Source organism: Bos indicus, chromosome 29 (genome assembly GCF_029378745.1).
Source record: "Bos indicus isolate NIAB-ARS_2022 breed Sahiwal x Tharparkar chromosome 29, NIAB-ARS_B.indTharparkar_mat_pri_1.0, whole genome shotgun sequence".
Taxonomy (NCBI): domain Eukaryota; kingdom Metazoa; phylum Chordata; class Mammalia; order Artiodactyla; family Bovidae; genus Bos; species Bos indicus.
This window is the reverse complement of record NC_091788.1, coordinates 35,238,983-35,265,541: the sequence shown is the minus strand read 5'-3', so window position 1 is coordinate 35,265,541 and position 26,559 is coordinate 35,238,983. Positions and strand designations below refer to the sequence as shown.

At 49.5% G+C, this 26,559-nt stretch overlaps 1 protein-coding gene across 6 annotated transcripts in view; it reads left to right on the top strand.

Moving 5' to 3' along the window:
* The window catches only part of NTM (neurotrimin), a 964,182-nt gene that overhangs the window by 762,395 nt on the left and 175,228 nt on the right, over positions 1-26,559 (top strand). For all 6 annotated transcript variants that reach the window (XM_070783417.1, XM_019955366.2, XM_070783419.1 and 3 more), the window contains one exon: positions 18,611-18,843. In XM_070783417.1, coding sequence (XP_070639518.1) covers positions 18,611-18,843 — 233 coding nt within the window. The remainder of the gene's footprint in view (positions 1-18,610; positions 18,844-26,559) is intronic.

Genomic DNA, 26,559 nt, shown 5'->3' with positions numbered 1-26,559 from the left:
ACCACGGCCTAGCTGAGCAAGTTGAGGGAGAGCAGAGTCCTGGTGCCCAGTGCCCGCTGGCCCCCAGGACGTGTTCCCTGCTCTTCCTACTGTACCTTCCTCCCTTCCCCACCCCGCCCACCCCCAACTCCCCAACCTGGATGAGTATCTCTCCATCCCTAATCTCCATCCCTCCATCCTTCCCGGGCCCTGCCCTGCCCTGCCTCTGCCCACAGCCCTAGCGGTCTGGACCACGGCGGGTCTCACAGATGCTCTCTGCTTCTCAATATGCTCTCCCGCGGCAGAGACACCCTTTCACGACACAGGTCTGAGCACATTCTCATCCTGTTTGAAACTCTTAGACTCTACGTGTCAGATTCCAGTTCCTCAGGGTCCAGATTCCACAGAAAAGACCCTTCATGATGGTGTCTTTGCTCACCTGTCCAGGTTTTCCATGAACCTGATTTCTGTCCAAACCCTGCCCTCCAGCCACTCTGAGATTCAGTAATAATTCTCAGCTTTATCCATCAGAAAAATCTGTGGAGCATGTTTGGAATTTGGGCTAGGGATCTATTTATAAAACACAGTCTTTTTGTTAAGAAAGATTCCACGACTGTGTCTGATAAGCCTCATTAATACCACCTCGAACATGCTCTGTGTTGGGCTACACAGCAGGCAGGCACCTTGTCCTGCTGACCTCTGTGTCCCCAGGCCCTAGCACGTTGACTGGTTCACAGTAGGGTTGCAATTTTTTTTGGTGACTTATTGATGATTAATAAATGAAGGATATTTCCCGTGATAGCAGAGAGGTTGAGACTAAACCACACACCACATTCACACACAGGATGCAGGGAAGCAAAAGAGAGTGTGGGCTTCCCTGGTAGCTCAGCGGGTAAAGGATCCACCTGCAATGCAGGAGACCCTGGTTCAATCCCCGGGTTGGGAAGATCCCCTGGAAAAGGGGTAGGCTACCCACTCCAGTGTTCTCAGGCTTCCCTGGTGGCTCAGATGGTAAAGAATCCACCTGCCATGCAGGAGACCTGGGTTCGATCCTTGAGTTGGGAAGATCCCCTGGAGGAGGGCATGGGAACTCACTCCAGTATTCTTGCCTGGAGAATCCCCATGGACAGAGAAGCCTGGTGGGCTACAGTCCTTGGGGTCGCAGAGTCGGACACGACTGAGCGACTAAGCACAAGCACAAGAAGAGAATATTGTGTGCATGTTTGTATGTGTGTGAGAGAGAGACAGAGGGAGAGAGAGAGGCAGTCTAGCCTGGGGGGATGTGTGGGCTGTTGGCAGAGGGAGGGAGCAGGCCCAGGAAAGGTGCGACATCACATGTTGTAAGCACTGTGAGTCTTCATAGGCACCACTGCATGATGGGGGTGGGAGACGCGTTTCAGTGGGGGTCTGGCCATCTGTGTGTGTGAGTGAATGTACATGGATGGGAACAGGAGGACCAGGACAAACAGCCAAGGGGAAAAGCATCCTGCATCCGTCAGTTCTTTCCAGAAGAGGAGTCTGGTAGATGGGATCTGTATGTGCTAGAACACTGCAACAGTAGAGCCGCAGCCCAGCTGTGGCCAGTGACTTCTGCACGGTGAGGCGGCAGGGGCAGGGAGAGAGCCCCGGGTGGTGGGTGGCAGGACACCTGCACCAGCCATTCGCCCCTGGAGATGGAGGTGGCTCCTTCTTTTATTCCTTCCATCACCCCTTCTCCTCTGTGATAGATGGGCCGAGCTGTTTGCGGTGTGCAGAGGCTGACAAAACGCAGTGATCAGATTGGAAATCAAAGCTCTCCCGGCGCTGGCTGGCCGGGTGCCTGCCTTCCTGCTGCCTCCCGCAGTGGGCGCAGCAGAGGGATGAAGCAGCTGCTGCCGTTTTCCCCCAGGAGTTGTTTGGGGTTTTACTTTTATTTCTCCCAAGACAGAGTTGCTGGAGAGGGTAGCCAAGGCCGCTAAAGAAAGGAAAGGAGACAGAAGGCAAGCATTGGAATGCACGGGAGAAAGAGCTGTGCACACGGGGAGGAGAGACAAGACAGGCAGCTGAGGGAAGCCTTTGTCCCTGCCTTTTTTTCTGTGTTCTCTGATTTCTGCATGGCCTCCTATCTTTTTCCCAGCTGCCCTGCTTCTGTCGTCAGAGGCACTCCACAAAGCACGTTTTAGCGCACAGGGTGTGATGGAAATGAGTCATGTGTTTTGCTCCCTGGAATGGCTGGGAAACTGAGGCAGGACACATTCGGGGCTCTTTAACTGGATGCTCTTTGGTCCTACCTACTCCCTGTCTTTGGTTTCGGAAAGTATCCATCCTCACATTCTCCTTACAGGATAAAGCGTTGATTCCTGACCCCTTCTCCCAGGACGCTTCGTGCCTGGAACTGCCCCTCAGGGTCCCTGACCTAAGTGTTATGGGTTGACTCTGCCCTCTGCTGGATCAAAAGGTGGAAATGAGGCAGAAAAGGGGAATCGTTCCAGAAAACACACGCTGGCCTGCTTCCCAGGAAAGTGTTTGGTTAAAGCAACCCAAACCCTAAATGAATACAGCTCAATATGTCTGTGATGTATTAATACCCTGATAAGCCGGTCAGAATAGGTTTCCAAATAGACCTGTTACATAAGAGGCAATAAATACTGTCTCTCTTCTCTCCATGCTTGTGCAAGAGAAGGGCCTTTGTGCAGGATCCTGGGGCCTTGGAGACAGAGTCCTGGAGATTCTGACCTCTTGACTGCGGGGGTGGGATGGGAGGGTGGGGTCCTGAATCCTATAACGTAGGTCTCCCGTGACGCCCACACCGCGCAATCCTGCCCTTTGCTCACTGCTTAATGACTTTCTATTTTGTTTTACAACCAACAATCTGCTGCCTGTCCCGGTCAACGGTATCTCTCTTTCCTGCTGCTGCTGCTGCCTCGGATGCTTTTATGGCCATCGATTCCCTCCACTGGTTCCCCAAAGAGGTTCTTTTCCTTGAGCCAGAGCGTCATTCCGGCGGATTACAGTGCCTGCCACTCTGCACTCCGATTTATTGCCATCCTGGGCTTTATTCTCCCCTACACTTGCAGCCAAGCCTCATTCATTTCGCTTTCTGGGGCAAGCAGAATGCAGGAAGTTGCTATTAATAGGAGAAAGAATGTCATCCCGGCAGGGTTAGTGATGTCTGCCTTTATGGTCTGCAGTTCCAGAGCCTGGCTGTGGCCCGAGCACCACTCTTCTTCCCAGAAGTGATGAACCCAGTAGGAATCTCCCTTAGGAATTGACCCTCTGAAAGCTTGACACTCTTTTCAAGCTTTAGTGGACAAATGGTGTTCTTGTTTGGGGGCAAGCTCGGCCATACGTCCTACACTTTCCCCTGCGTGTGACCAGCAGTTTGCATCTAGAGGGAGAACTGGACAGAGCTGTAGGTGAGGTCTGAGTGCAGAGGGCTGGGCGCGAGGGAGGTAGAGAGGAGGCAGGCGCAGCACGTGACATGTCAATTCCCCTTAAGAGGGCTTTGCAGGTTTCCCGGACACTAATGTATGTGAATCCAATTGAAGTCACTCTATCGGTTATATTTACTTTGATAAACATGTTTACTAATCACTTATCACAAATCAAATAATAGAGCACTTTCTAAACAGTGTCCCACAGATAATAAATGTCTTTTGCATATGAATGGAAAACGTTACATCTCAGCTGTTTGTTGCAAGTCTGGCTCACTCTCTCAGAAGTAGAATTTAGAAACTGGCCAGGGGCTGCAGAGAACAAAAGGGCAGCAGCTGCCCCTCCAGGGAACTTCCTCAGCTCCTGTGGACTGCCCGCAGGCTGTGTAGTCTTCAGCTCCTTCATACAGGAACAGGAGCCACAGAAAAATCTCCCAGTGGGTTACACTTGTGGGTGTAGTTCACCCAATCTAACTGACTAGCCAGGAGACTTCACAGAGACAGCCGAGGCGGTTGGAGACCACCAAGGACTGTGTTGGGATTTTTTCCTGGCATGGGCTCAAGAAGCCATGTCTTAACAAAACGTTCCCAGGAAAGTACAGTTTGCCAAAGCAGTATGGCTGGGGGATGGGGTGGCTGAGATAGCATCTTTTTGGTCATGTATTCTTTTTTTTTTTTTTAATGTTATTGAAGTATAGTTGATTTACAATGTGTTAATTTCTGTTGTATAACTGAAGAAGGACACGATGGTTGGCTAGCATCAGTGATTCAATGGACCTGAACTTGGACAAACTCTGGGAAGCAGTGAAGGACAAAGAGGCCTGACGTCCTGCAGTCCCTGGAGTTGCAAAGAGTCAGGCATGACTTAGAGACTGAACAACAACAACATCTTTATACACACACACACACACACACACATATATGCACACATCGGGCTTCCCCGGTAGCTCAGATGAAAATCTCCTGGAGAAGGAAATGGCAACCCACTCCAGTATTCTTGTCAAAAATCCCTGGACAGAGGAGTCTGATGGGCTACAATCCATGGGGTCACAAAGAATTGGATAAGATTGAGAGACTAACATACATTAAAAAATATATATATATATATATACACACATATAATTTTTCATATTCTTTTCCACTATGGTTTGTCATAGAGTATTTAATATGGTTCCTTGTGCTATACAGTATGACCCTGTTCATATAGTCTATATATAATAGTTTGCCTCTGCTAATCCCAAACTCCCATTCTTTCCCTCCCCTCCCTGCCCCTTGGTAATACCAAATCTGTTCCTTATGTCTTGAGTCTGTTTTTGTTTCAACGTATGTTGATTTGTATTGTATTTGTTATTATTTAAAAATATATGATTATGTATTTATTTGGCTGCCTTGGGTCTTGGTTGCAGCAGGTGGGAGCTTCATTGCATCACGTGGGATCTTGCGTTATGGTACGCCTGAGTTGTGGCGCTTGGGCTCTGGAGAGCTCAGACTCAGTAGTTGTGGCACATGAATTCAGTTGTTCCATGGCATGTGGGATTTTAGTTCCCTGACTAGGGACCAAACCCGTGTCACCACATTTCAAGGTGGATTCTCAATCACTGAACCACCAGGGAAGTTCCTGTATTGTATTTCAGACTCTACATTTAAGTGATACCATAGGGGCTTTCTTTTTGTCTGTCTGACTTAGTATGATACTCACTAGGCCCATGTATACTGCTGCAAATGGCTTTATTTCATTATTTTTGGTGGCTGAGTAATATTCCATTGCATATGCATACCACGGCTTCATCCATTCATTTGTCGATGGACATTTAGGTTGCTTCTGTGTCTTGCGTTTGGCCACATATTCTAAAAGAGAAGTTTGGAGGTGGTCAGGGTGGGACTTGGTGTCTAAAGTGATGTGCATTTCTCAAAAGGGCGACACTATATAATGCACATGATTGTGTGAGAAGCATCATTGCCGTTCGGTCTCTAATGACTGTTTTACAGCCAACACAGAAGGTACTCTTGCAGCCTCCTGCATGAGTACTGATCTGAGTATTGGACTTCACCTCCAGGAAGATAACAAAGTGGCTGCAAACAGAGCCTGGGAGCCTGAGTCCAGCTTTGTGGTTTCCAATTGACTCTGACCCATCGCTTAGACCCTGTGGGTTCCTAGTCTCATTTTGAAGACAGGAGAAATATATTTTAGAAGAAATTCCTAAATACAGACCTTGGTGGGGGCTGGGGCGGGGGACAGTTTCCCATGCCTACCTAGAAGCAAGGCCAGCTTTAGATCAGTCTACAGCATCCTGTCTGCTCTCACTCAAAACTGTGGAAGAGAGAATTGCTAGGAAATTAAAATTAGACTTTTGTTATTATCATTCTTGTTTTTCTTTAGCACAGATGCAATAGCTGCCTCCTTCCACCAATCATTCCAAATTGGCATGTTCCTCACTCTACAGAAAGGCAAGGGTGAAGGATGTAAAGAATATGGGAGGTACCACATCCCTGGAAGCAGTGAACGATGCTCAGACAGCAGTGTGACTGCTTCCCCCACCCTCCTCTACTCCACTCCCTCTTCCTAAATTTTCTGAGCAATTTGGCCCAGGCTTTTCGTTGAGAATAATCTTCAACCCTGCAGGTAACTATATTGCAACCCTCTTTCTCCCTGGGTGTTCTTCTGATCACTGAACATTTTAAACCGGTTTTGATGAAGCTAAAATTGCCAAAATGCATCCTGTTAGGACTCTGGGAGTACAGATGTGTGTTAGCACCACATTCTCAGTAGGAGAAAGAAGCCCAGGGGTGACCAAGAAGAGGGGCTTACCCTGCAAGGTGGGACCCTGCATCTGAAATCCATTCACTGGTGGGGAAAGAAACAAGGGGAGACTTGGTCAGCTTTGTTGGGGAGATGCTAGGAAACACTGTATCGGACATAGAAAGCCACAAGATCAGGGAACCTGGCAGGTCTCCAAGTGGGACGAAGGAGATCTGTGCTTTCATCCCCTGACTTGGCAATTCTCTGATAATTACCACTGAAGGAGCCATCATGTTGCTGATTTTACTTAATGTGCTTAAATTCTAATTAATATTATTGGATTCTTCTTAGAGGTGAAACTAAACATGCTTGTTTGCTCTTTCAAGAATTTGCATAAGGGGTGAAGGCATGTTGGCATTTATTGCTTCTCAGCAATTGGCATTTTCGTCTTCCCAGTCTCACTCCACTTTCTGTTCTAACCTGCTAACCTTTTCTCTCTCTGTTCACCTGGCTGAGGAGAGGACAGCTGTGGGTGTCAGACAGCCCTGCCTGTCAGAGACCAGGATGCAGTGATGGGAGCCCAGGCAGGGAACTGGGAAGTCCTGCAGGGCTGGGGTTCCTGCAGAGACAGCTTGTCTCGTGCAGGTGAGGAAACTGAGGTGAAGCTTCACAGAAGCGGAGCGACTCACCTGTGATCACAGGTTTAGGTTCCTGTGTCCGGAGGTAGAGATTTGTCTCTGCCTCCGGCCTTGTTTTGATAAGTCCATGAGATATAATTATCCATGAAAAGATTTTGTCTGCTATCACGTATCAGAAAGTCTGAGCTATTATTTTCCTGGTTAACTAATAAAACAACCCCAAACTCCCATGCAATGTCTGCTGCGTCCTCCTGGCCCACGTTTTGATCTTTCATGGAGCCTGAATTGTGCCATGGTGACTTCTGGTGGCTCGCCATGTGCCACGAGGGGCAGGCTCCTGAGTCGACCTGGAGGGCAGCTGGAGCGATTCTTCGTTTGGGTTGTGCCTGAGGCCAGCCTGGTCTCAGAGGAGCCTGGTTTGGGGTGGAGTGTGTCTGCCATGTGCCTTCCCTCTGGACATTCACTAACTGGGGGTGAGGATGGGCGAGGTGCCATGCTGAGCACAACTGGGCAGGGGGGTAAATAAAAAAGAAAATGCATGAGCCCTGCCTTCACAGTGGGCACGTGGCCTAGGCAGTGACAGAGGTGACCACGGATACAGGTATTTCAGGGTGGTGGATGTCAGCACAGGCATGACAGGTGGGATGGAAGGTGCATGTGGGGAGGAGGTGGGGAGAGGTGCTCTAGGCAGACAGATGGGGCAGCATGGGATGTGGAAACCGGGAGAAACTCAACAAACACACCCTGTTTTACGGCTTCTGTGCAAGGTGATGGGTCTGGATGAGGCTGGGGCGTCCTGGTAAGCTGTTCTGAAATGTCATACTGAGGGTTCTGGGCATCACTGGAGGCTTGGGAACAAATGAGTCTCAAATAGATTTGCTAGAAAGGTCCTTCCAGCAGGAAGAGAGGCTGGAGGCCAGAGGTCAGTCAGGAGAGGCCGGAGTGGCTGCCACCCAGGGTGGGTGAGGTGGGAGCCTCCCCACCCATCCCATTGCCTGGAGTTCAGAAGGAGGTCAACCTAGTGAGCTTTGGGATGATTTGAGCTGCTGTTGAAGGGTCAAGATAAGGGGGTAATTTATGCAGAAAAAGACAGCTCTCCTCCAGCCCAGTGAGAATCCCTTCCTACAGAGACCAGCTAATAGAGTTTCACTAAAGGCACCGGGGGGGTGCTGTGAAGGACTTGCATAATCACTTGCCTGGTGTTGGTTGAAGGAAATTACTCCGCTAGGATCAGCTGATGTATCTCCAGCCACATGAGGGCTGACTCCATGGCTGCATCTTTTCTTCGGAGTTTCCTGCTGCCTCCCCTTCCAGCCACCCTCACCCTCCAGGATCCTTCCTGCTCTTCCTGCTGCTTGGGGAGGCGGCCAGAGGGGTGGAGAGCATCCCTCTGTGCAAGGCTCCCTGCTTTTGGTTCAGGACTGGGCTTCATGCCTTCAGAGCTAAGATAGTGTCCATCTTTTCCAAGTCTGTCTGGTGTCTATTACTGAATTGTCCGTGCCAGTCCCCTGCTTGCTTTCTTTTAAGCAGTTGTCATCTCCTTTTTTGGATAAGCTCCTAAAACATAGATAGTAAGGAACATGTTTTGTTCTAAAAAGCGAGCAGAGCATCCCCACAGGCATAGAAGCACAGTAAACAGCTGTTTAATGGTCAGCGTGATGATGGAAGCATGGATTTGGTGACTTGGAAAATCATACCGAAGAGAGGGGTATGTGTGTTCGCACACAAGGTTTTAAACATCAGCACCTCCCTGTTCTTCTCGAGTTCTTTCTACTTTCCTTGTATGTTTCTTTGAACCTTGGATGGTTTTGAGGATTGAATGGGCAGATAAGTTTTTCCCCATTTGACACATAGGAAAACTGAATCGCAGAAAGGGTGGGACCCAGGCTTGTCATAGCAAATGAGATAAGAAGACAAGGACCCAGCTGGCTCGACTCTGTGGAAGTCAGGCCAGAAGCTCGGTGCATGGCCGCTGCTTCTCTTCACTATGAACTGGGAACTGAGGTTCCATCAGATAAAATACACCAGTGTCTAGCAACCTCCAGATGGGAGAGATCTTAAAATCTAAGTAATACCTGGTGCATTGTCAAGCTTTCAGAGCGCTCAGTGCACAGTCTCTCCTTGAATCCACCACCCCCAGAAAACACTGTTGTTTTATGTCAAGTTAAGGAATCAGGAGATACACATTCCCATCCCCAACCTTTTTTTTTTTTTTTTTTTTTAAATTTCTATTGGAGTAGAGTTGCTTTACAATGTGTTAGTTTCTGCTGTACAGCAAAGTGAATCAGCCATGCGTATACATACATCCCCTGCTTTTGGATTTTCCTCCCCATTTAGATCCCACAGAGCACTGAGTAGAGTTCCTTGTGCTATACAGCAGGTTCTCGTTAGTTATTTATTTTATACAAAGTAAAGCACCCCACTCCAGTACTTTTGCCTAGAAAATCCCATGGACGGAGGAGCCTGATAGGCTGCAGTCCATGGGGTCGCTAAGAGTCAGACACGACTGAGCGACTTCACTTTCACTTTTCACTTTCATGCATTGGAGAAGGAGATGGCAACCCACTCCAGTGTTCTTGCCTGGAGAATCCCAGGGACGGGAAGCCTGGTGGGCTGCCATCTATGGGGTCGCGCAGAGTCAGACATGACTGAAGCGACTTAGCAGCAGCAAGCAGCAGCAAGCAGCAGCAGTGTATATATATCAGTCCCAATCTCCCAATTCATCTTACCTTGCAACTCTTTTTTGAACTAAATAGCTACATAGCCATAGGCTTAAGAGGGACATAGCTGTGTGTCTAAATTTCTCCAGGGTCTGTATCTATAGATGACTTCTTAGGCCCTTCCAAGTACCAAATATACACCTTCTGCAAAGTTCTCAGTAAAACACCTTCCCTGGCACATAGACGCAGCACACAGACCTATTTATTTTCTGTGCAACACCATATTCTATCCTCTCATAAAATGCCCATGATTGATTATAATCTGTCTCAGCTTCTCTTTGGCAGAGCAAAATACCTGTGTCTGTCTTATTCATCCTATGCGGCATCACTTAAGCGCCCAACACACTGCGTGGTCCGCTTGTCAAACAAGTGAAGAATTCGATAAGCCCCTGACCCTAACCCTAACCTACAGCCCTGTGGCCACGGCCCCATCTCTGGATGCTGTTTTCTTCCCGTGGAGGCAACTCCCTTCCCCTGTGCTCCTGCATGTGTACGTTTAGTTCAAGGCGAACTCAGAACTCACTGTCCTGCCCTGAGATTCCCAGTCCACATGCCCCTCCCACCTCCAGGCAGCTGACACCCCCACCAGGAGGCCCTTCTGGTGCTCGGACCTGCTGGCTTGACCCTTTGCCCCGTGGTGTCAGCGCCCCTGGGTGGCCCTTACCCACCCCGCCTGCTTGTCTGGCTGCCGGCTCTTCTCAGCACCTCCCAGAGCAGGACCTTGTTGCCTACCTCACCCGCCCCCCCACACCCTGTGCTGGTTCCTCTCTGCAGCCTCCCAAGCATCTCATGCAGCCTTTCTTATAGGGTCACCTCCCAGTTGCAAAACGTTTGTGAAAATTACAAACAGGATCATCTTAGTCCTGAGCCCCAGAAGCCGGCCCTGAGAGGCGAATTTGTGTGAAAGTGATGTATTAAGGGCTTGTTCCCCGGAGAGACCACAGAAGGAGCAGGGGTGGGGCAGCCAGGAAGGGCAGGTGTCCCAGAAGCCGGCGCACCACTGCTGCCGTGGGGACACACACCCCTCCCCGGGCACCTCGGCCCCTGGGAGTGGGTGCGGAGGGGCACCCATAGTCTAAGGCAGCCTCCAGGGAGAGGCAGGCGTGGCTTCTTCAGAAGAGAAGTGCAGAACCAGGGCTAGGGCACAGACACAACAGGAGGGCCACAGGGGCTGGGCCGACAGACTGCAGCCACGCGCTGCACGCGTGGGGATACCCTGTGGATGGAGGGCTGGGACTCGTGCCCGGCTTCCTGCCTCGCTGGTCCAAGTGCTGTTTTGTCTCCTCAGCCTTGAGCTTCTCCCCAGCTGGTGGTTCAAGTCCTCACCGTAAGTCATCCTGACTGGTGACAGGAGGGCATCGGAGAGAGGATTCAGGCCTGGGGGAGGGATTCCAAGTGTGTCCAAACAAGGAGCTGGAGCTGAAACTCGCCCCAGCGATGGGACCAGCGTGGCACATATGCTGCTTCGTCTGAGGCTGTCTCCCACGCACAGAGTGCCAGGCTGGCATGTCTTCCCCAGCCACCCCCAGCTCTGGGCTCAGGGACACGGAGGACATCCAGGCCTGTTTCCAGCATGACAGGGCACCCTGATACACACCGTCCACCTCCAGTGTACCTGAGTGAGTACTGGTTTTCCAGGTGTACCTGTGAACAGTGTCAGCTTGGACCAAAATTAGTGCATCCCCCTGCTGCTCTCCTGCCAGCTGGTCCACCCTCTCCAGGGTGAAGCTCCACCTCAGGTGTGGGCTCTACACAGCCTGGCTGTCAGGAAAGGACGGCTGGTGGGATCAGAGACACAGATGAGAAGAAGCAGATTGATTTGTCTCTGGGAATCTGGCCCCTCCTCCCAGGGCGGGCCACCCTCGAAGAAGGGGGCGGGGCTTAGGCTTGGTGTCTCAGTGGCTTAGTGGCCCTTGACAATTTTTTCGGGTGGTCCTTGCAGAGCTCTTCAGTTTGGGTCTCTGGTCTTTCCTATCTTCAGGAGAAAGGAGACAGTCCTTCACGTGGCTTGCTGCCTTAGTTCCTGTAGGGAAAAAATGGCACGCTTAAACTAGGCAATTTGAGGAGAGTTTTTAATAAAGTGGATGTTTACAAAGGTGCAGCCAGAGTGCAGGAAAGACCACGATGGTTAATTAGGACCCCCAGGCACAAACGAGGCAGGAGTGGGGATTGGCTGATACCTCCAGGTCTCGAATGGTTAGAGGAGGAGGCTGAAGCTCTAACCAGGGACAGAGGCCCCTGGCCAGGAGCTGTGACCTCTGACAGGGGTGTGGACAACTGGTGGTATTCCCTCCCCAGCCCATCAACTGACCCGACAGGAGATCGGAGGTCAGGAAACAGTCGATGTGACCCACACTAGTCAGTCTGAGGTGGATGGATGGGACACAGAAAGTGCAGGACCTCACTTACTGGCTTCATCTCACCTACCTTTTCTGCCAAAGCCTGATGCTCCTTACAGGCCAAATGTCCATCCTTCTGCAAGCACGCTGGTGTCTTTCCACAGCTCCGGTGCACTTTGCTATGCTGTTTTCTCTACCTGAAATGCTGTGCCTTGCTCTGTTCTCTTTAGCAAGCTCCTTCCAATCTCAAAGGCCACCTTGACTCTCACAAGACCCAGATTGCCTTGAGAATAGCCAAAAATCCTTGGAATAGAAAGACACATGTTGTATGCCCCCTCCCCATCCATATTACATATAGACTGAGGATGGATGGCCTTCAGAGCACACATCTTTTTTTTCTCTGAAAGGCAGAAACTGTAGCAGTTCAGAGATGTGAGGCCAGTGTGATTGTGAGTTCAATGTTTGTGTCTGTAGGTGACCCAAGCCAATTTCATACAAGTGTATATTCCAGTAGGGTCAAAACTGGGCTTCCCTGATGGCTTAGTGGGTAAAGAATAGGCCTGCAATGCGGGAGACCTGGGTTCAATCCCTGGGTTGGAAAGATCTCCCTGGAGGAGAGCATGACAACCCACTCTAGTATACTTGCCCAGAGAATCCCATGGACAGAGAAGCCTTCCAAAGGATCACAAAGAGCCGGACATGACTGAGCGACTAAATACACACACACACACACACACACACACACACACACACAGGGTCAAAATTAGCAACCCCCCTTGCCCCTATAGTAAAGAGCTAAGGTGCCAGCTGTTTTTTGCTGAATTTCAGCAGGTTGGTGATGGAGCATCCTGGTTTGTCTGTTGGTTGGTGTCCTGCAGAAGCGGACGTGGGAGATGCACAGGTCAGCTGCACAGAGCTCGCTGTTGGTATTTCTGGGCCCTCCTCCTTGTGATGCTTTGCTCTGAAGCTTGAAGGGAGGTGCCAGGCACAAGCTCAGAGGAACCAGGCTTAGGGTGCAGCCAGACCATTTCTGTGAGATAAGAGGAGATTGTGATCAGGTGCTGTGAAGGGCGGAAGCACTTACTTCGCCGTAGGCTCAAATGTTGCTGGAGACGTGTCGCTTTTCAAAGGCAGTTAAAGGGCCATTTGAGAGAAGGGATGGGTGGATTACCCACTGTCCAGGCCCATTATAGTCCTCAGATCTTCAGGCAGGTGTGTTTAAGAAAGGCCGAGCCAGAATTGTTCTGTCTTTCTTCAATAATCCTTCTCTTTATTTCAACACTCTTTTTGTGTCTATCTTCAGAAGGTGCCAAGCAGATCTTTCTGCACTATTTTTCTTCCAGCTTCCAGGTTCCTATTTCTCTCTCTGTCTCTTTTTCTCCTTTTCTCCCAAGTCCAAGAGGAGCTTGAGGCCCCGAATCCACATTTTATGTTTTATCTCTGCAGCACTCATCTTAGCCTTGCTTAATCATTTTCTCTTGCTATTCCTCTATGTACGAATGCAGCCACTGTAATAAAGCCGCTATTCATCAGCAGGAGATTAAGGACACAGAGGGCTGCATTTTCAGAGCCTTGGTATAATCGGAGCAGCTGCAGAAAATTTCAGGTGTATCAGCTCTCCCCGCCATGCACCGTATTCAGGGGCGTGGTCTGGCATGGCTCCGTGGGGCTGGTCCTCTTCTGGGCAACCACACGTGAGACTCCTCATTGTCAAAGGGGATGCAGACTATTCACGAAGGCCGGACACCCTTGACGGCGTGCACTCACATGGACCAGGCCCATTCTCTGTAAGAAACCTCTCCAAGGAAAGAACAGGGTGAAGACAGACAGACTGAGAAGGACACGGGCATCGCTGTGAAGTGGTGGACAAGCCATGCCTCCCAGGTTTTCTCTCTCTGTCTGGATCCTCCCAGGATGTTGCATACAGGCGAGACCATGCACTGTCCAGGGGGGGTCTATACATGGGAAAGGAGAGCCTCCAGTCTGGTGGGAAGGGAAGCCCTTTCAGAGAAGTAGGGAAGGCTGAGGACCACTGCCTGGAGGGCCGGACTGTAGACACAAGTGAGGGCATGCACTGAGTCTCTGAATGGAGAGATGATTGGAGTTTGAGGAGTCCCAGGACTCAGGCTGGAAGCCCGGTGTGTGCAGAGGTTGTTCCTCTGTTCTTTGCACGTGTCGCGGGACGGGCAGAGGAAAGGATGCTCAGGGTGGGTGCCTGGTGCATCTCAGGGCTGTGGGAGAGAGATGGAGACCTTCAGGGTTGGAGCAGGGAGTCTCCAGTCCTTCCTGGCTCTCTCCTCCTCTTCCCGGCCTGCCTCATGCTGGCTTGTGACTCCTTCTCCAGTGACAAGTAGCTATGTCTTGTTACTCTCCCCTGGATTAGTTAGGGCTGGTTGAGTTTGAAGCTTTACTTATTCCTGATTAATTTTACAGTTGATCCCCATCCTGGAGGAGTTGAAATAGTAATGAAATACGTCTGATTTTAGGAGTAATGTTGTAGAAGTGAATTAAGGGCTATTCCTGGAAAAAGCCTGGTGACAGAGTTTTCCACCCAGTCTTCTCCCGACTCCCACTGACCGAAGCTTCGGCTCTGCTTGGAAGTGCACTTACGCTCTTTTCACTTTTTTTTTTAACTGCCTGGGAGAATCGTCTCCCGTGCATTGTGATGGAGACTCGATAAATGAGACAGATAGAAGGTGGCAGGTGTGAGGAGGGGCCAGGAGTTGGCTGCCAGGTTACCTCTGCGATCCAGGTCTGTCGAAGCCACATTAATTCCGTGGAGACTCAGCAAGACTGATAGCCAGCAGTGGCGGTTTGGACATCTACTCATGACCTTGGAAGTGTCCCAAGCCAGGATGGAAGCCATGCCAGATTTTCCATGTAGTATTTCACAAGGGGGCCGCCTAACCACGCTGCAGTTGGGTGTGTTGGAGCATGAGTGATTCTGCAAACGGCCGTGTCTGGCCCTGTGAGCGTGGTGCAGTGTGGTGAGACCGCTTCCATTTCAGTCAATTTCCAGTCATTAGACACTCACGAGAAAGCCCAGCCTGGTCCCCTCATGTTCACCAAGAGGCTGCGAGATGCCCCCTTGACGGGCATCAGAAACAATTATTCAGGCAGTTTCGAGGTTGTTGATCAGCCTGTCCTGCAGCAGCTCCGTTCACCTGGTGTCTGGTTGCATTTAAGCTGCTGGAGGAGAAAATAGCCAGGACTCTGCTTCTGACTTGCCAGAGTGTATTGGTCGTAAGAAAGTTCTTTCCTATAAAGTGGTCGAAAAGTGTTTCAAATGAGAGTCCTAGTGCCCATTGTGCTGCTGCTCTTATGTCACCAACAACCAGAGAAATGTCTAAATTAATGGTTCTCAAAATGAGGTCCCCAGCCCAGATAGGGGCCGAGCAGTCTGTCCTTTATCAGGAATTACAGGTGGTTCTGGTGCTTGTTGAATTCAAATGTTGTGGGGACTTTAAAAAATATATATTTTATTGCAAAATATTTGCTTTACAATATCGTGCTGGTTTTTGCCACACATTAAAATGAATCGGCCACAGATATACCATATATCCCCTCCCTCTTGAAACTTCCTCCCATCTTCCACCCCATCCCACCTCTCTAGGTTGTCATAGAGCACTGGGCTGAGTTCCCTGTGTCATACAGCAAATTCTGACTGGCTATCTATTTTACATATGATAATGGATATATTTCCATGCTACTCTCTCAATTCATCCCATTATGGGGACTTTTGAGAGGCCCTGGATAAGGACATTCAAGATCACTGGCTTTAGGGAAAACAAACAAAAACTGGGTTTGCATCTTGTTTCTGCAGCTTACTATCAGGGTCATCTTAGTTCATTTGGATAATATTTATTAGACACAGTTAGCCTCATCTGTAAATTGGCAGTAATAAGTGAACCCAACCAAGTTTTTCAAGATGACAAAATAACACACAGGTTACACTTGCAGTGTGTGTGGGCCAAGTCGCTTCAGTTGTGTCTGACTCTTTGCAACCCCATAGACTATAGCCCGCCAGGCTCCTCTGTCCATGGGGAATTCTCCAGGCAAGACTACTGGAGTGGGCTTCCATGCCCTCCTCCAGGGGATCTTCCTGACCCAGGGATTGAACCTGCATCTCTCAAAAATCCTGCATTGGCAGGCGGGTTCTTTACCTCTAGTGCCACGTGGGAAGCCCATAGACTTGCAGGGTACCTAGCATATAGTAATATGTTCAGTAAACATTAGCCATGAGTATGAATTTAGCCAGTTCCTCCATTTGCATCCAAGCAAAATCCTGAGCAGCGGTCACCCTTAAGGTCATGAATATGAATGACATCCCAGGTACATTGCCAACGAAGCAGGCTGTGGAGTGTGTTGTTCTTAAGGGATTTCACACCATTATGGGTCAAATCCACAGTTCAGTGAGGTAGCCTGAGAGGAAGAGCGTCAGGTGTGCAAGGAAAGCACAGCATCAGGGGAGGTCCAGCAGGAGGTGCTTCCTCTATTGGCTGCACTTTCTCAGGTATGTTCAGGATATTATTATCGCAGCTGACAGTAAATGTGCTCTAGACCGGTCCAGCCTGCAAGTGCCTCTGGTGACTGGAGAGCTTATTAAAATACAGGTTCCAGTTCATTACATCTGATGTGGGGGCCTGAGAATCTGTGTTTCAAATAAGCTCCCAAGTGATGCTCATCTGCTGGTTTTCTGATCACACTTTCCTGTGGTGAAGTGCTATTAATAGCTCAGTGCTCCTCAAGCCCTCATATGCATATGATTCCCTCTAGATTTATGCTGAAGAAATGGTCTGGGGGCCGCCAGCATTGTCATCTCTTGGGAGCTTACTGAAAGTGCAGAATTTCAGGCCCCACCCCAGATGTACCAGATCAGAATGTGCATTTCGGTAAGAGTCCAAGGAAATTTATAAAATGTGTCACCCATTCAGGGTATGTGTTTATTCACATTGGACCCGGCTCTGGTTAAGTGCCGTGCTCTCACCATCTTGAAATTCTTAATAATTCTTGAACAAAGGGTTCTGCATTTGCGTTTTGCACTGAAAACCACAAATCATGCAGCCTGGTCCTGGACACCGCTCTCTACATCCGTGCTTTTCAAACTTAGGTGGGTACATGACCCAACTGGGGTATTGTTAGGAATTCGTGTGTCTGGCTTCCAAAAGATTCTGAATCGGTAGGACAAGAAGATCTGTAACAAACACCTCACCTGATTTTGATGCAAGTGGTCCATACCCACTTTGAGAAATACTCCACTGGTCAGCTTTCGCATCATTTCTCTCCTTTATTGTCCAAAAAAAAGTAAATCAGTAAGCGGCACAAAGTGAGCTGGACAGCAGGGCAGAGGTGTTTCCGGTTGAGCAGTTTTCCCCACAGGGGCTCTCAGCAAGCCTCCACACCCGCGCCTGAGAGGCCCAGCGATGATCCTGTGACATTTACACAAGTATGAGTGGAAAGGATGCACAGACCAGGAGAGCGGTCTCGAGAGGGACCGCCTGGGGGAGCGGGCGCGCCTGGCAGCAGTCCTCAGGCTTTTTGTGGTCACAGAGAACTTTGAGAATTCAATGGGAGCAACTGTCCCTCCCCACTGAACACCTCACCTTTGCGCATCCTTAGGGGAACCCAGGACCAGGAATTAGAACCTGGCTGAGATATTTGACTCCATCACCCCCAGCTCTCTGTTCTGGGCAAGTTATCCGACCGTTCCGATCCTGGAGGCCTGATCTTTAAGGCGGAGAATGGTAAGATCATCTATCTCAGCAATTTGCTGCAGGAATCACAGTGTGGATGTAAAAGCGCTTTGTACTCTGCAGAAGAAGATATAAATTGGAGGCAATATTGTACCTACTGTGGCTCTGTTGCTATTTCCAGCCTTATACTCAGGATCAGGACACTGCCTTTGTGAATTTAGCCTCAGGCCATAGAACATATCCTGTGTAGCTAGAGAAGGAAATGAATGCAGAGAAACTTGATGAGGACTTGGCCAGAGTAGCTAGGAAATTTGAAAGTGCAGGAAAAGAGAAGGGAGCTTCCACAATTTGGGGACTCCAGATGCAGAAATAAAAGAAAGAAAATCTATTTTTACACGTGCGAACAGTTTTGAGATTTTGGAAAATGCCTTCAGTCTAGCAGTAATTGAACATTTCTGCCCCTGGGTGTAATGAAGAGAAATAGCAATGGTGGTGGTCTGTATTTAGTTTTGACTTCAAAAGCCTTCTGTTGGAATCTGCTATTCTGAGATGAGAGGAAGAATGTTTAGTAGTTAAAGTCTGGGTTTCTGATCTAGCAGCTATTATCTGTGTGATTTAGGAGAAGCGTTCAGTGTTTTGTTCTTCAATTCTTTTCACCAATAGGACCTTCCTTGTGGCGTTGCTATGAGTGTTGGACAACTTAGTACACCCAGAACATTTAGAAAGTAAAGCGAGGAATTATCATCATGCATATCATGGAAATCTCAGAGGGAGGAGAGGTGGGGGTAGTCCCAGGGCCGAGCTATTCTTGGGATGGACAATGACTCCAGGTTATAGCTATTGAATATTTAGGACTATTGAAACCATTCTGTGCTCAGGGGTTTTCAGACACAGGGTCACTCAGCCAGTGTGCTGAGGCTGCAGTTCTGCAAGGCCTCTGATGCTGAAACCCAGGCCAAAGCAAACAGGAGGTGCCTGTGTGTACACTGGGAGCAGGGTGCCCAGTCATCTCAGTCTTGCCAAGAAGACCCTGATGGCATCTCTTTCTTTGTGGTCCCTTTGACTTACGCATCTGGTCCTCTCTCCAGGTGCACGATTGACAATCGGGTCACCCGGGTGGCCTGGCTGAACCGCAGCACCATCCTCTACGCCGGGAATGACAAGTGGTGCCTAGACCCCCGCGTGGTCCTCCTGAGCAACACGCAGACCCAGTACAGCATCGAGATCCAGAATGTGGACGTGTACGATGAGGGCCCCTACACCTGCTCCGTGCAGACGGACAACCACCCCAAGACATCCCGCGTCCACCTCATCGTGCAAGGTAGGCAGCCTTGGGGCCAGCCAGGGGTGGCTGGGAGGGCCTGTGTCTGACACTTTCACTGTGATCCTCAATTTAAATGAGACTGTCTGTTCCATCTGGCCAGGACGGTTTCCTAATTTTCGCTTTGCCCTTAGATGCTGAAATTTCAAATCATTTTCCCATTGAATAGGACTAGGATTTGGGGCCTTTTCTTTGCTCCTGATCCAATAGTGTATTGTCTCAGAAAATTATCTCCTCATTATTTCTTTCCTTGGCTTTTTTCTCCTCTGAGTTTTTTAAAGGTTCTATCCAGCACTAAGCATGCTTTATTTTCAGAGCAGCGTGTTAGCTCTTCTGGCTCTGCACATATGCCATCCCTCACACAGCCTGCAAAGAAGGCAGAGCCGACCGCGGATGCTCTAGACACCTACCTGGGATGATGACAGCCACCTCTGCTGTTTGCAGCTTGCTTGCTTCTTCTTTCCCCTCCAGCCCGGGACCATGTCTCCCCTTTAATACCTGTGTCTGATTCTCCATGTTTTGATTGCATCCCACTCCCCTCCTGTTCCTCAGAGCCTCTCAACTCACCCCCAGCTTTTGGGATCTGTGTTTTTGCTTTTCTCTTACTTCTGCTGTCTCTGTGCTTCCCTGGAGCTTCTGTGCTTCCCCATAAGCAGAGCAGGTGCTAAACATTCAGACCACAGGTGACCACACAGACAGGTTCCTTGTCAGGGAGCCAGCGCTTTCTGGCTTGGGGGAACCTCAAGTTACCAACTGCGTCTCACGGTTTCCTTCTGTAAAATGGAATCAGTATTGCAAAGGTCTGCGGTGAGGATTACACTTTCCACGTACTGGAGTGTGAAACAGAAGAGGGTCTGGCACACAGAGATGCTATCTAAGTGTTAGCTAGGGCTTCCCTGGTGGCTCAGCAGTAAAGAATCTGCCTGCAGTGCAGGGGACCCGGGTTCGATCCCTGGGTCAGGAATATCTCCAGAGAGGGGAATGGCAACCCACTCCAGTATTCTTGCCTAGGAAATCCCATGGACGGAGGAGCCTGGCGGGCTACAGTCCTTGGGGTCGCAAATAGTTGGACAAGACTGAGAGACTCATGCTTTCACTTTAAAAAAATATAGTTGTTTTTAACTTTTTAAAAAACATAGTTGTGTGTGGACCAGATACCTTATTGTATTACCTCAGAGGTGAAGCCCCCAAGTGATGGAGCTGGGCCCTCTGCTGGGGTTTCTCTCCTGTTCTTCATCCCCCTAGATGGCAGGCCAGGGGCAATATGCCCCCGATCTCCAGCAACCCCCTTGGCAGTACACCCACAGGGAGGAGATAGCTGTGGATGGTGGGTGAAAACACAGGGAGCAGGATGGTGCTTCAAGGAAGATGAATAGGAAGGAGCTAGAAGATTCACGGGGAGCAAGCTGGGAGAAGGCAGGAGAGAGGGCAGCCAGGGTCAGGGTGCCGACTGGGGAAGGCCAGTCGGTGGGCAGTGATGGTTAGAGATCAGGCTGGAGGGACACTTGTTCAGGGATTAGGCCGATGAGGCCTCTGAGCCCCTCGTGCTGCGACACACCTTGGTCACACCACGTTGTGTGCATTCTATGTTTTTTTTTTTTTTCCCCCTCTCCTTTTTCCAAAAGAAAATGCTGATGGCTTTTTTCTTTTGTTGGTTCTATATATGAATATCTTTCAAACTGCTGAGTACAAGCAGCATTTTTTAAAGGAAATGAAATTACAGAGACAGGATCAGAGTGTATCACTAGCGGAAGAATAGGTTTTGTTCCTTGAGATGGTTTCAGTGGGTGAACGTGTTGTTGTTGCGAAGAATTGGCCAGAAGAAGGCTGAGAATCCCTCTTCTGCAAGCGGGACTGAAGGATGCCTCAGTGGCTCGGGTTGCAGCAAGTGGCGTGTCCCAAGCCACACCCCATGCCCCCCGCCCCATTCCCTCCACACGCACACACACTTACCGCTGAGAGTGTCTGACACTGACCGATAGACCTTAGGAACTCTGCACCATCACAGACACTTGTGTTAGGCAGCAGGGCTTTTATGGAGCCAGAAAACGGAAGGAGTTGTGAGAAACTCGGAAGCCCCCGTGCAAACAAGGATCATGTTTGTGCCACTTCTTTCTTAAGTTCCCCTCTCCCTCCTCCCACGCACCCATACACTCTCACCATGAGTGCCTGGCAGGTGTCTTAAATAAAGTGCACATTTAACAAATGCTTCTTGAAGCAAATGGCTGGATTGTAGCCCCGAGGACTCACGTAGACTCAAGGAGGGGAAGTTGAGTGTGTAGGGGTGGGGAGGCGCGAGGGGCAGGGGATATGGGATGGGGTCTACAGCAATGCTCCCTCCTGTCCGCGCTGATGGAAAGTGTCTAATCTGCAGCTCAGCATTTATACCTCTGGCTTGGAGCGGTGGCCTCTGAGCATGACACACCTCCTTGAGTATCGAAATCTCATCTTGGGCTAATTTTCGAATGCTGATGGGTGTATTGATCTGGAAACGAGCCGGGTTAAAAAAGGCTCTGGTCTTGTCCACAGACTCAGCCCCAGCTAATCTGCTGTCGATATGCCTGGACCGGGCATTATTGACACTTTAATGAATAGAGGACCGTGGTTTCTTGGAGCCAGCCTGTTCCCGCTCTTAAAAGCAATCAGACAAACTAAATACAGCCAAGCTTCCCTGTTTCTGTATTGGAAAGAGGATGCATCACCATCCAGGATTTTTTTTAAGAATGTATTTATCTTGGGATCATTTATTGTACTGAACATAAACCCTCATTCCCTGCAAAAGCGGACTTCTGGATTCTGTTGTCATCCCCGCTCAAACTTTTGCAGAACAGTGTTGAAATGAAAGATGTATGAACTTTTCAAAACTGTATTGTGATCGTTAAAAACACACTCACAGACAGACACACACATCGTAGCAGCAGCAGAAAGGAAGTAAACTGATATTTTTACCCAAGAGTGTGTGTATTTGAGTACGTGTAGTCAGCTTCGTACATAAATAAACCCACACAGAAGGAAGGTAATTTTTTTTCACAGGATCACATGAGCTTATTGAAGTCTGGGATTATGTTTCCCTCATTCCTATCAAATACCCCTACTGTCCCACTTGTTCTCTGTACTGGGTCTCCTCTCTGGTTGTGATTCTGTGTGTTTATCCCCTGCTTAGGCCTGGTTCCATCCTTAAATCTGTCTCAGTACCAGCCACTCTGCCCTCTCTGTATGCGCCCCCACCCTCGCCTTCATTCATAAAGGCGAGGGTGGGGCATAAATCACCATTGAGAGCAACTCTGTCCCGGGACCCTGGCCCAGCTCTAGGCACATGAAGATGAATGAAATGCCACCCATGAAGCATGAGTTCCCCTTCATGGGGAGTGGATGGACTTGCATGCCACCTCCAAACCCTCCCCAGGAATTTAGGTTCTAAGCTGCTTCAGTCGTGTCCAACTCTTTGCCACCCTGTGGACTGTAACCCACCAGACTCCTCTGTCCATGGGATTCTCCAGCAAGAATACATGAATGGGTTGCTGTGCCCTCTTCCAGGGGATCTTCTCAACCCAGGGATCATGTCTCATGTCTCCTCTACTGGCAGGTGGGTTCTTTACCCCTAGCGCCACCTGGAAAGCCCCTCTGGGAGTGTAGACTTTGGCTAAATCCTTCTGGGGCACCAACTTCCTCCAAAGCCCTGGGTCCTCTCACCCCTCTGGTATGTGATCAGACACTGTAATAGCATTCAGAAACCTTCTCTACAGAGACTGGTCCACTTATGTGGCCCACGTGTTTCCGAGGGCTGCTGGGCAATGGGCAGTCCTCTGGCTGAAGCTCGGGGCTGAAGGCTAGGATTTTCCTTTCCTGTGTCTTCCAGAGCTTGAGTTCTTAGTGCATCTTCAGCCCTTCTTCTCCTCAGGGCAAACCTTTCACTGTGTCAAGTTCTAGAGTTGTCCTTGGTTCCCTAGGATATTTTAAAAAGCTGCTGATAATCTGTCACGTCCTTATAGTAAAAGGGAAAGAAGGGGTGTTCAGTTCCTTTTATTAGTGGGTCCGTCTCTTCTCTTCTCACTACCTGTAGTTGTTGCATTGTATTTTCTGTGTCTCTCTCTTTTTTTTTAGATGGATAGCTCTGGAGCTACCTGTATTCTCCCAGAGCTTTCCAGTGCTGGTGAGGGGTGGGGTGGTTTCCAAAGGTCCCGGCAGGACTGGTGAAGTGACTGGAGTGGAGACGGGGGTGAGGCAGGCCTGGGCGGCAGGGAGAGCCCTGCAATGGGCAGCCTGGGGAACGAAGGAGCAGCTCTGGAGTCAAACCATGGAGAGCCCCGGGGCAAAGGAGGGGAGAGTGTGAAAGCCCAGGGAACTCAGCCTTCATGGCCAGGCCTGTAAGACCAGCCAGCAGGATAGAGTTGATGGTGCTTCTGATTTGCACTGTCCCGGGACAGCGTCTGGGGAGGAGCCTGGGCAGTCACATGGGGTGAGTGTCCGAGGCAGGTTGGGAGCAAGGGGCAGCCTTGGGTGGAGAGCGGTACTGGAGCTGGTATGGGAGGGAGGTGGGGGCAGGCAGCTGGGGCTGGTGGCAGGAAGGATAAGAGACAGACAGAACAGGTGAGCTAAGTAGCTGCTCAGCAAGGTGGCTTTTAAATTAAATTCGAATTAGCTATAACCAAATGCAATTTAAAAATCTACTCCTTCAGTCACACTGGCCATATTTCAGATGCTTCTAGAGCTACAGGGGGTGGTGGCTCCTGTACTGAAGGGTGCAGATAGAATGTCCCCAGCGGCCTTGAACCATCACCTGGGCAGCAGGTGCTGAAGCCAAATGGGCTTCATTGACTTCAAAGGCCAGGTGTGGGGTGGAAACAGGGATGGGATTTTGGAGAGAAGATGGAAATTAGAAAAGATGGTGGTGCTTTAAATAAGAGAAAACTGTGGGGAAAGATGTAGGTCTGGGGTTCCTCTGTTAGCTACAGAGAGAAGGATGTCTGGAGTCAGGAACTTTGTCCTAAAGAGCAGATCAATAACTCGGTGGCTGAATAAGTATGTGAATGTGGGGGAGGCGCGTCCACCAGGACATGGAGATTCTGGCCTTGGAGCCTGGGGCAGGGTTATGCTTACTCATCTAAAGGGCCCTGTGCTGAAGAGGCAGCAGGGTGGGGGCTTCAGCCGACATGGGGGCAACAGAAAGGGGGGCTTCAGACACTAGGAATTCTTGATTTTCTGATGCCTTGAATTCTCCATTCAAAATAAGTTTGTGAAGAGTAAAAAAGACCACCCAGGGGTTTGCGTGCCCACTTAGGCAGCCGGAATGTAATCTCTGAGACCAGAGTGAGGGAGCTCCATCTACGATTTATTAAAATTTGGGTCTAGCGATTTCCATCTCTTTGACCTCAGGGTGCCCTGCTTTATGAGTGTAATTAATAAGAGGCCGCTTCTCCAGTTCAGTTACACGCTTTAACTCTTTCCCCCTCTGGATTCGGCTGCCAAAGCAAGCTTCTCGGAAAAGCTCTACGCTTGTCTTCATTGCTCCTTGCAAGAGGCCCCATTCTGGAAAGCAGAGTGAACAAAAACGCTTTGTACTGAATTGTTCTCAAATTCAGGACAGCATGGAAGACCTCCCCAAAGCCCTAATTGTATCTATAAAAGCCCGGGTAGTGCAGGGAAACCGCCCTGGTGGTCTTAGGGAGCCTTAGGGAATGGTCTCCGCGTTGTTGGTGTTCAGTCACTAAGTTGGGTCCGAATCTTTGCCACCCCATGGTCTGCAGCACGCCAGATTTCCCTGTCCTTCACCGTCTCCCAGAGTTTACCCAAATCCACGTCCCTTGTGTCGGTGATGCCATCCAACCATCTCATCCTCTGCTGTTGTCTTCTTATCAGAGGGCAGAAATTGACTGGTGGTCTACCTGCTGAGCTTAAATCTCACTTAGAGACCTATTTGCATGATAGAGAAGAGTAGAATACAGTGCTTATAAAAGTGGAGGTATTGGTATAATAATAATAATAACACAAGCTTTTGGACCTTTATCCGTTTTCTAGACCCTAACTAGGTCTCTCTTTTGTCACTGGAGCATCAAATCAACCCCTCCCTTTTGTTTGGTGTAAATGAGTTTTCGTAGTTCTTCCTGGGCAGAATTAATCTGAAAATCCTTTCTATTGTTTGATAGTTAATTACCTGCCTTTTGGAGTCAAACAGTCTCTGGAGCTCACGTGAAGCGGGGCCTCCACTAATGTCTGTGGAATAAGGCAGAAAGGAGCAGAGGAAGCCAGGATGTGGCTGTCCCTTCCAGAGAGAAAGGGAAAAGGCCAGGGAATAGCCGGCAGCAGCCGGTGACTTGCGGACAATAAACAGAGCTTTGCGAACACCAGCCCTTCTTTTAGCCTGTATTGTCTCTCTGCTCAGAGCCCTCCCCTCTTACCTGCCTGATAGGTATAATAGTGTTGCTTCCTAATCCCGAATAATTAATTGACCTTGTCAAGCCAAACTCATTATTATGATTAAGAGAACAGGAACAATAACTTTTAATTTCTAGACACCAAGCCCCGTAGACCCTCCCCAACCCAAACCTGAACAAAAGGGAATTTGAAAAACAACAGATCAAACGGAACCATGCGGTGTAATCCTTACAATGAAAGCAAGTTCTGTCTCTCCAGTCACATCCTCAGGAAAGCAGTCTCCCTCCTCCTCCCCCCTTCACCTGCCCACCCCCAGCCCTGCAAGGCTCCCTTGGAGCTGAGAAAACCTTTGCACCATCTAATTTCCATTCGGGCTGCGTCTCCCTGAGTCCATAACAGAGGAGCATCATCATTGAGCCTGAGTCCACAGAAGTCACCTTTTGAGCCCATCTGCCGTCTTCAGCTGCCAGTGGCCTTGCGTGGCTGGAGGTCCCGTTTGCCATCCCAAACTGCTCTCCAAACTGTCTTAGCGACTCCCTGCCCCATTCAGGACAGAGATGAAAATGCATATTTGGCCTGGCTGTAAGACTGCCTCTGAATTCCACAGGACTTTCCCTAAAGTCAGGAAATTAAATTCTTCCACGCAATTAAGTGTTCCTCAGAGCACCCTGGAGAATGACAAGAAAGTAGGGCATTTTACCTGAAATTGATTCACAGAATTTCAACAGCATGCGAATGAGGCGACTCAGTTTTACCTGCTGAGTTTTAAAAATTTTTGATGTGGTTATGGGCCATGGAGGGGCAAAAATTCTGAGCCTGTTAACTCAATTTTAGTAAACCCCCTGGAACGTCATCCATCTGCTAAGCCAAGTAGGGTAAAGTCTATTAGACTAAAGGAAACTGAGGAAATTGCCATAGTAAAATTTATATAGGCGTAATAATAGCATTTTCTGTGCGGTCTGGTGTTGCTGGGGAGGGTCCTCCAGTTTTCTAGGCTAGTGGGGAAAACCAGGCTCCTGCCTGCTGGGGCTTCCTGGTCAGCACAGTCAATATTATTATGGGTCCCGTGTCCAAACTGTCCACAGCACAGGGCTCTAGGGAAGCAAAAGCCTGGGTGACCCCATCTCTTCACAGCAAGCCTTAGGGCGTCGGACAGTGTCCCTCCAGGCAGGCAATTAGAGCTCCCGAGGGGAGGTCTTTGCGCAGCTGCAGAATTCTCCCTTAGGTGGTCTTCCCCAGGGAGTCTGCGCTTCCTCAGATTCTCATCCCAGAGGCTGAATCAAGTGGCTCCTATTTCTCCTGGATCTTGTGTAGCCTTGCAGCCTCCAAATAAGCCTTGTT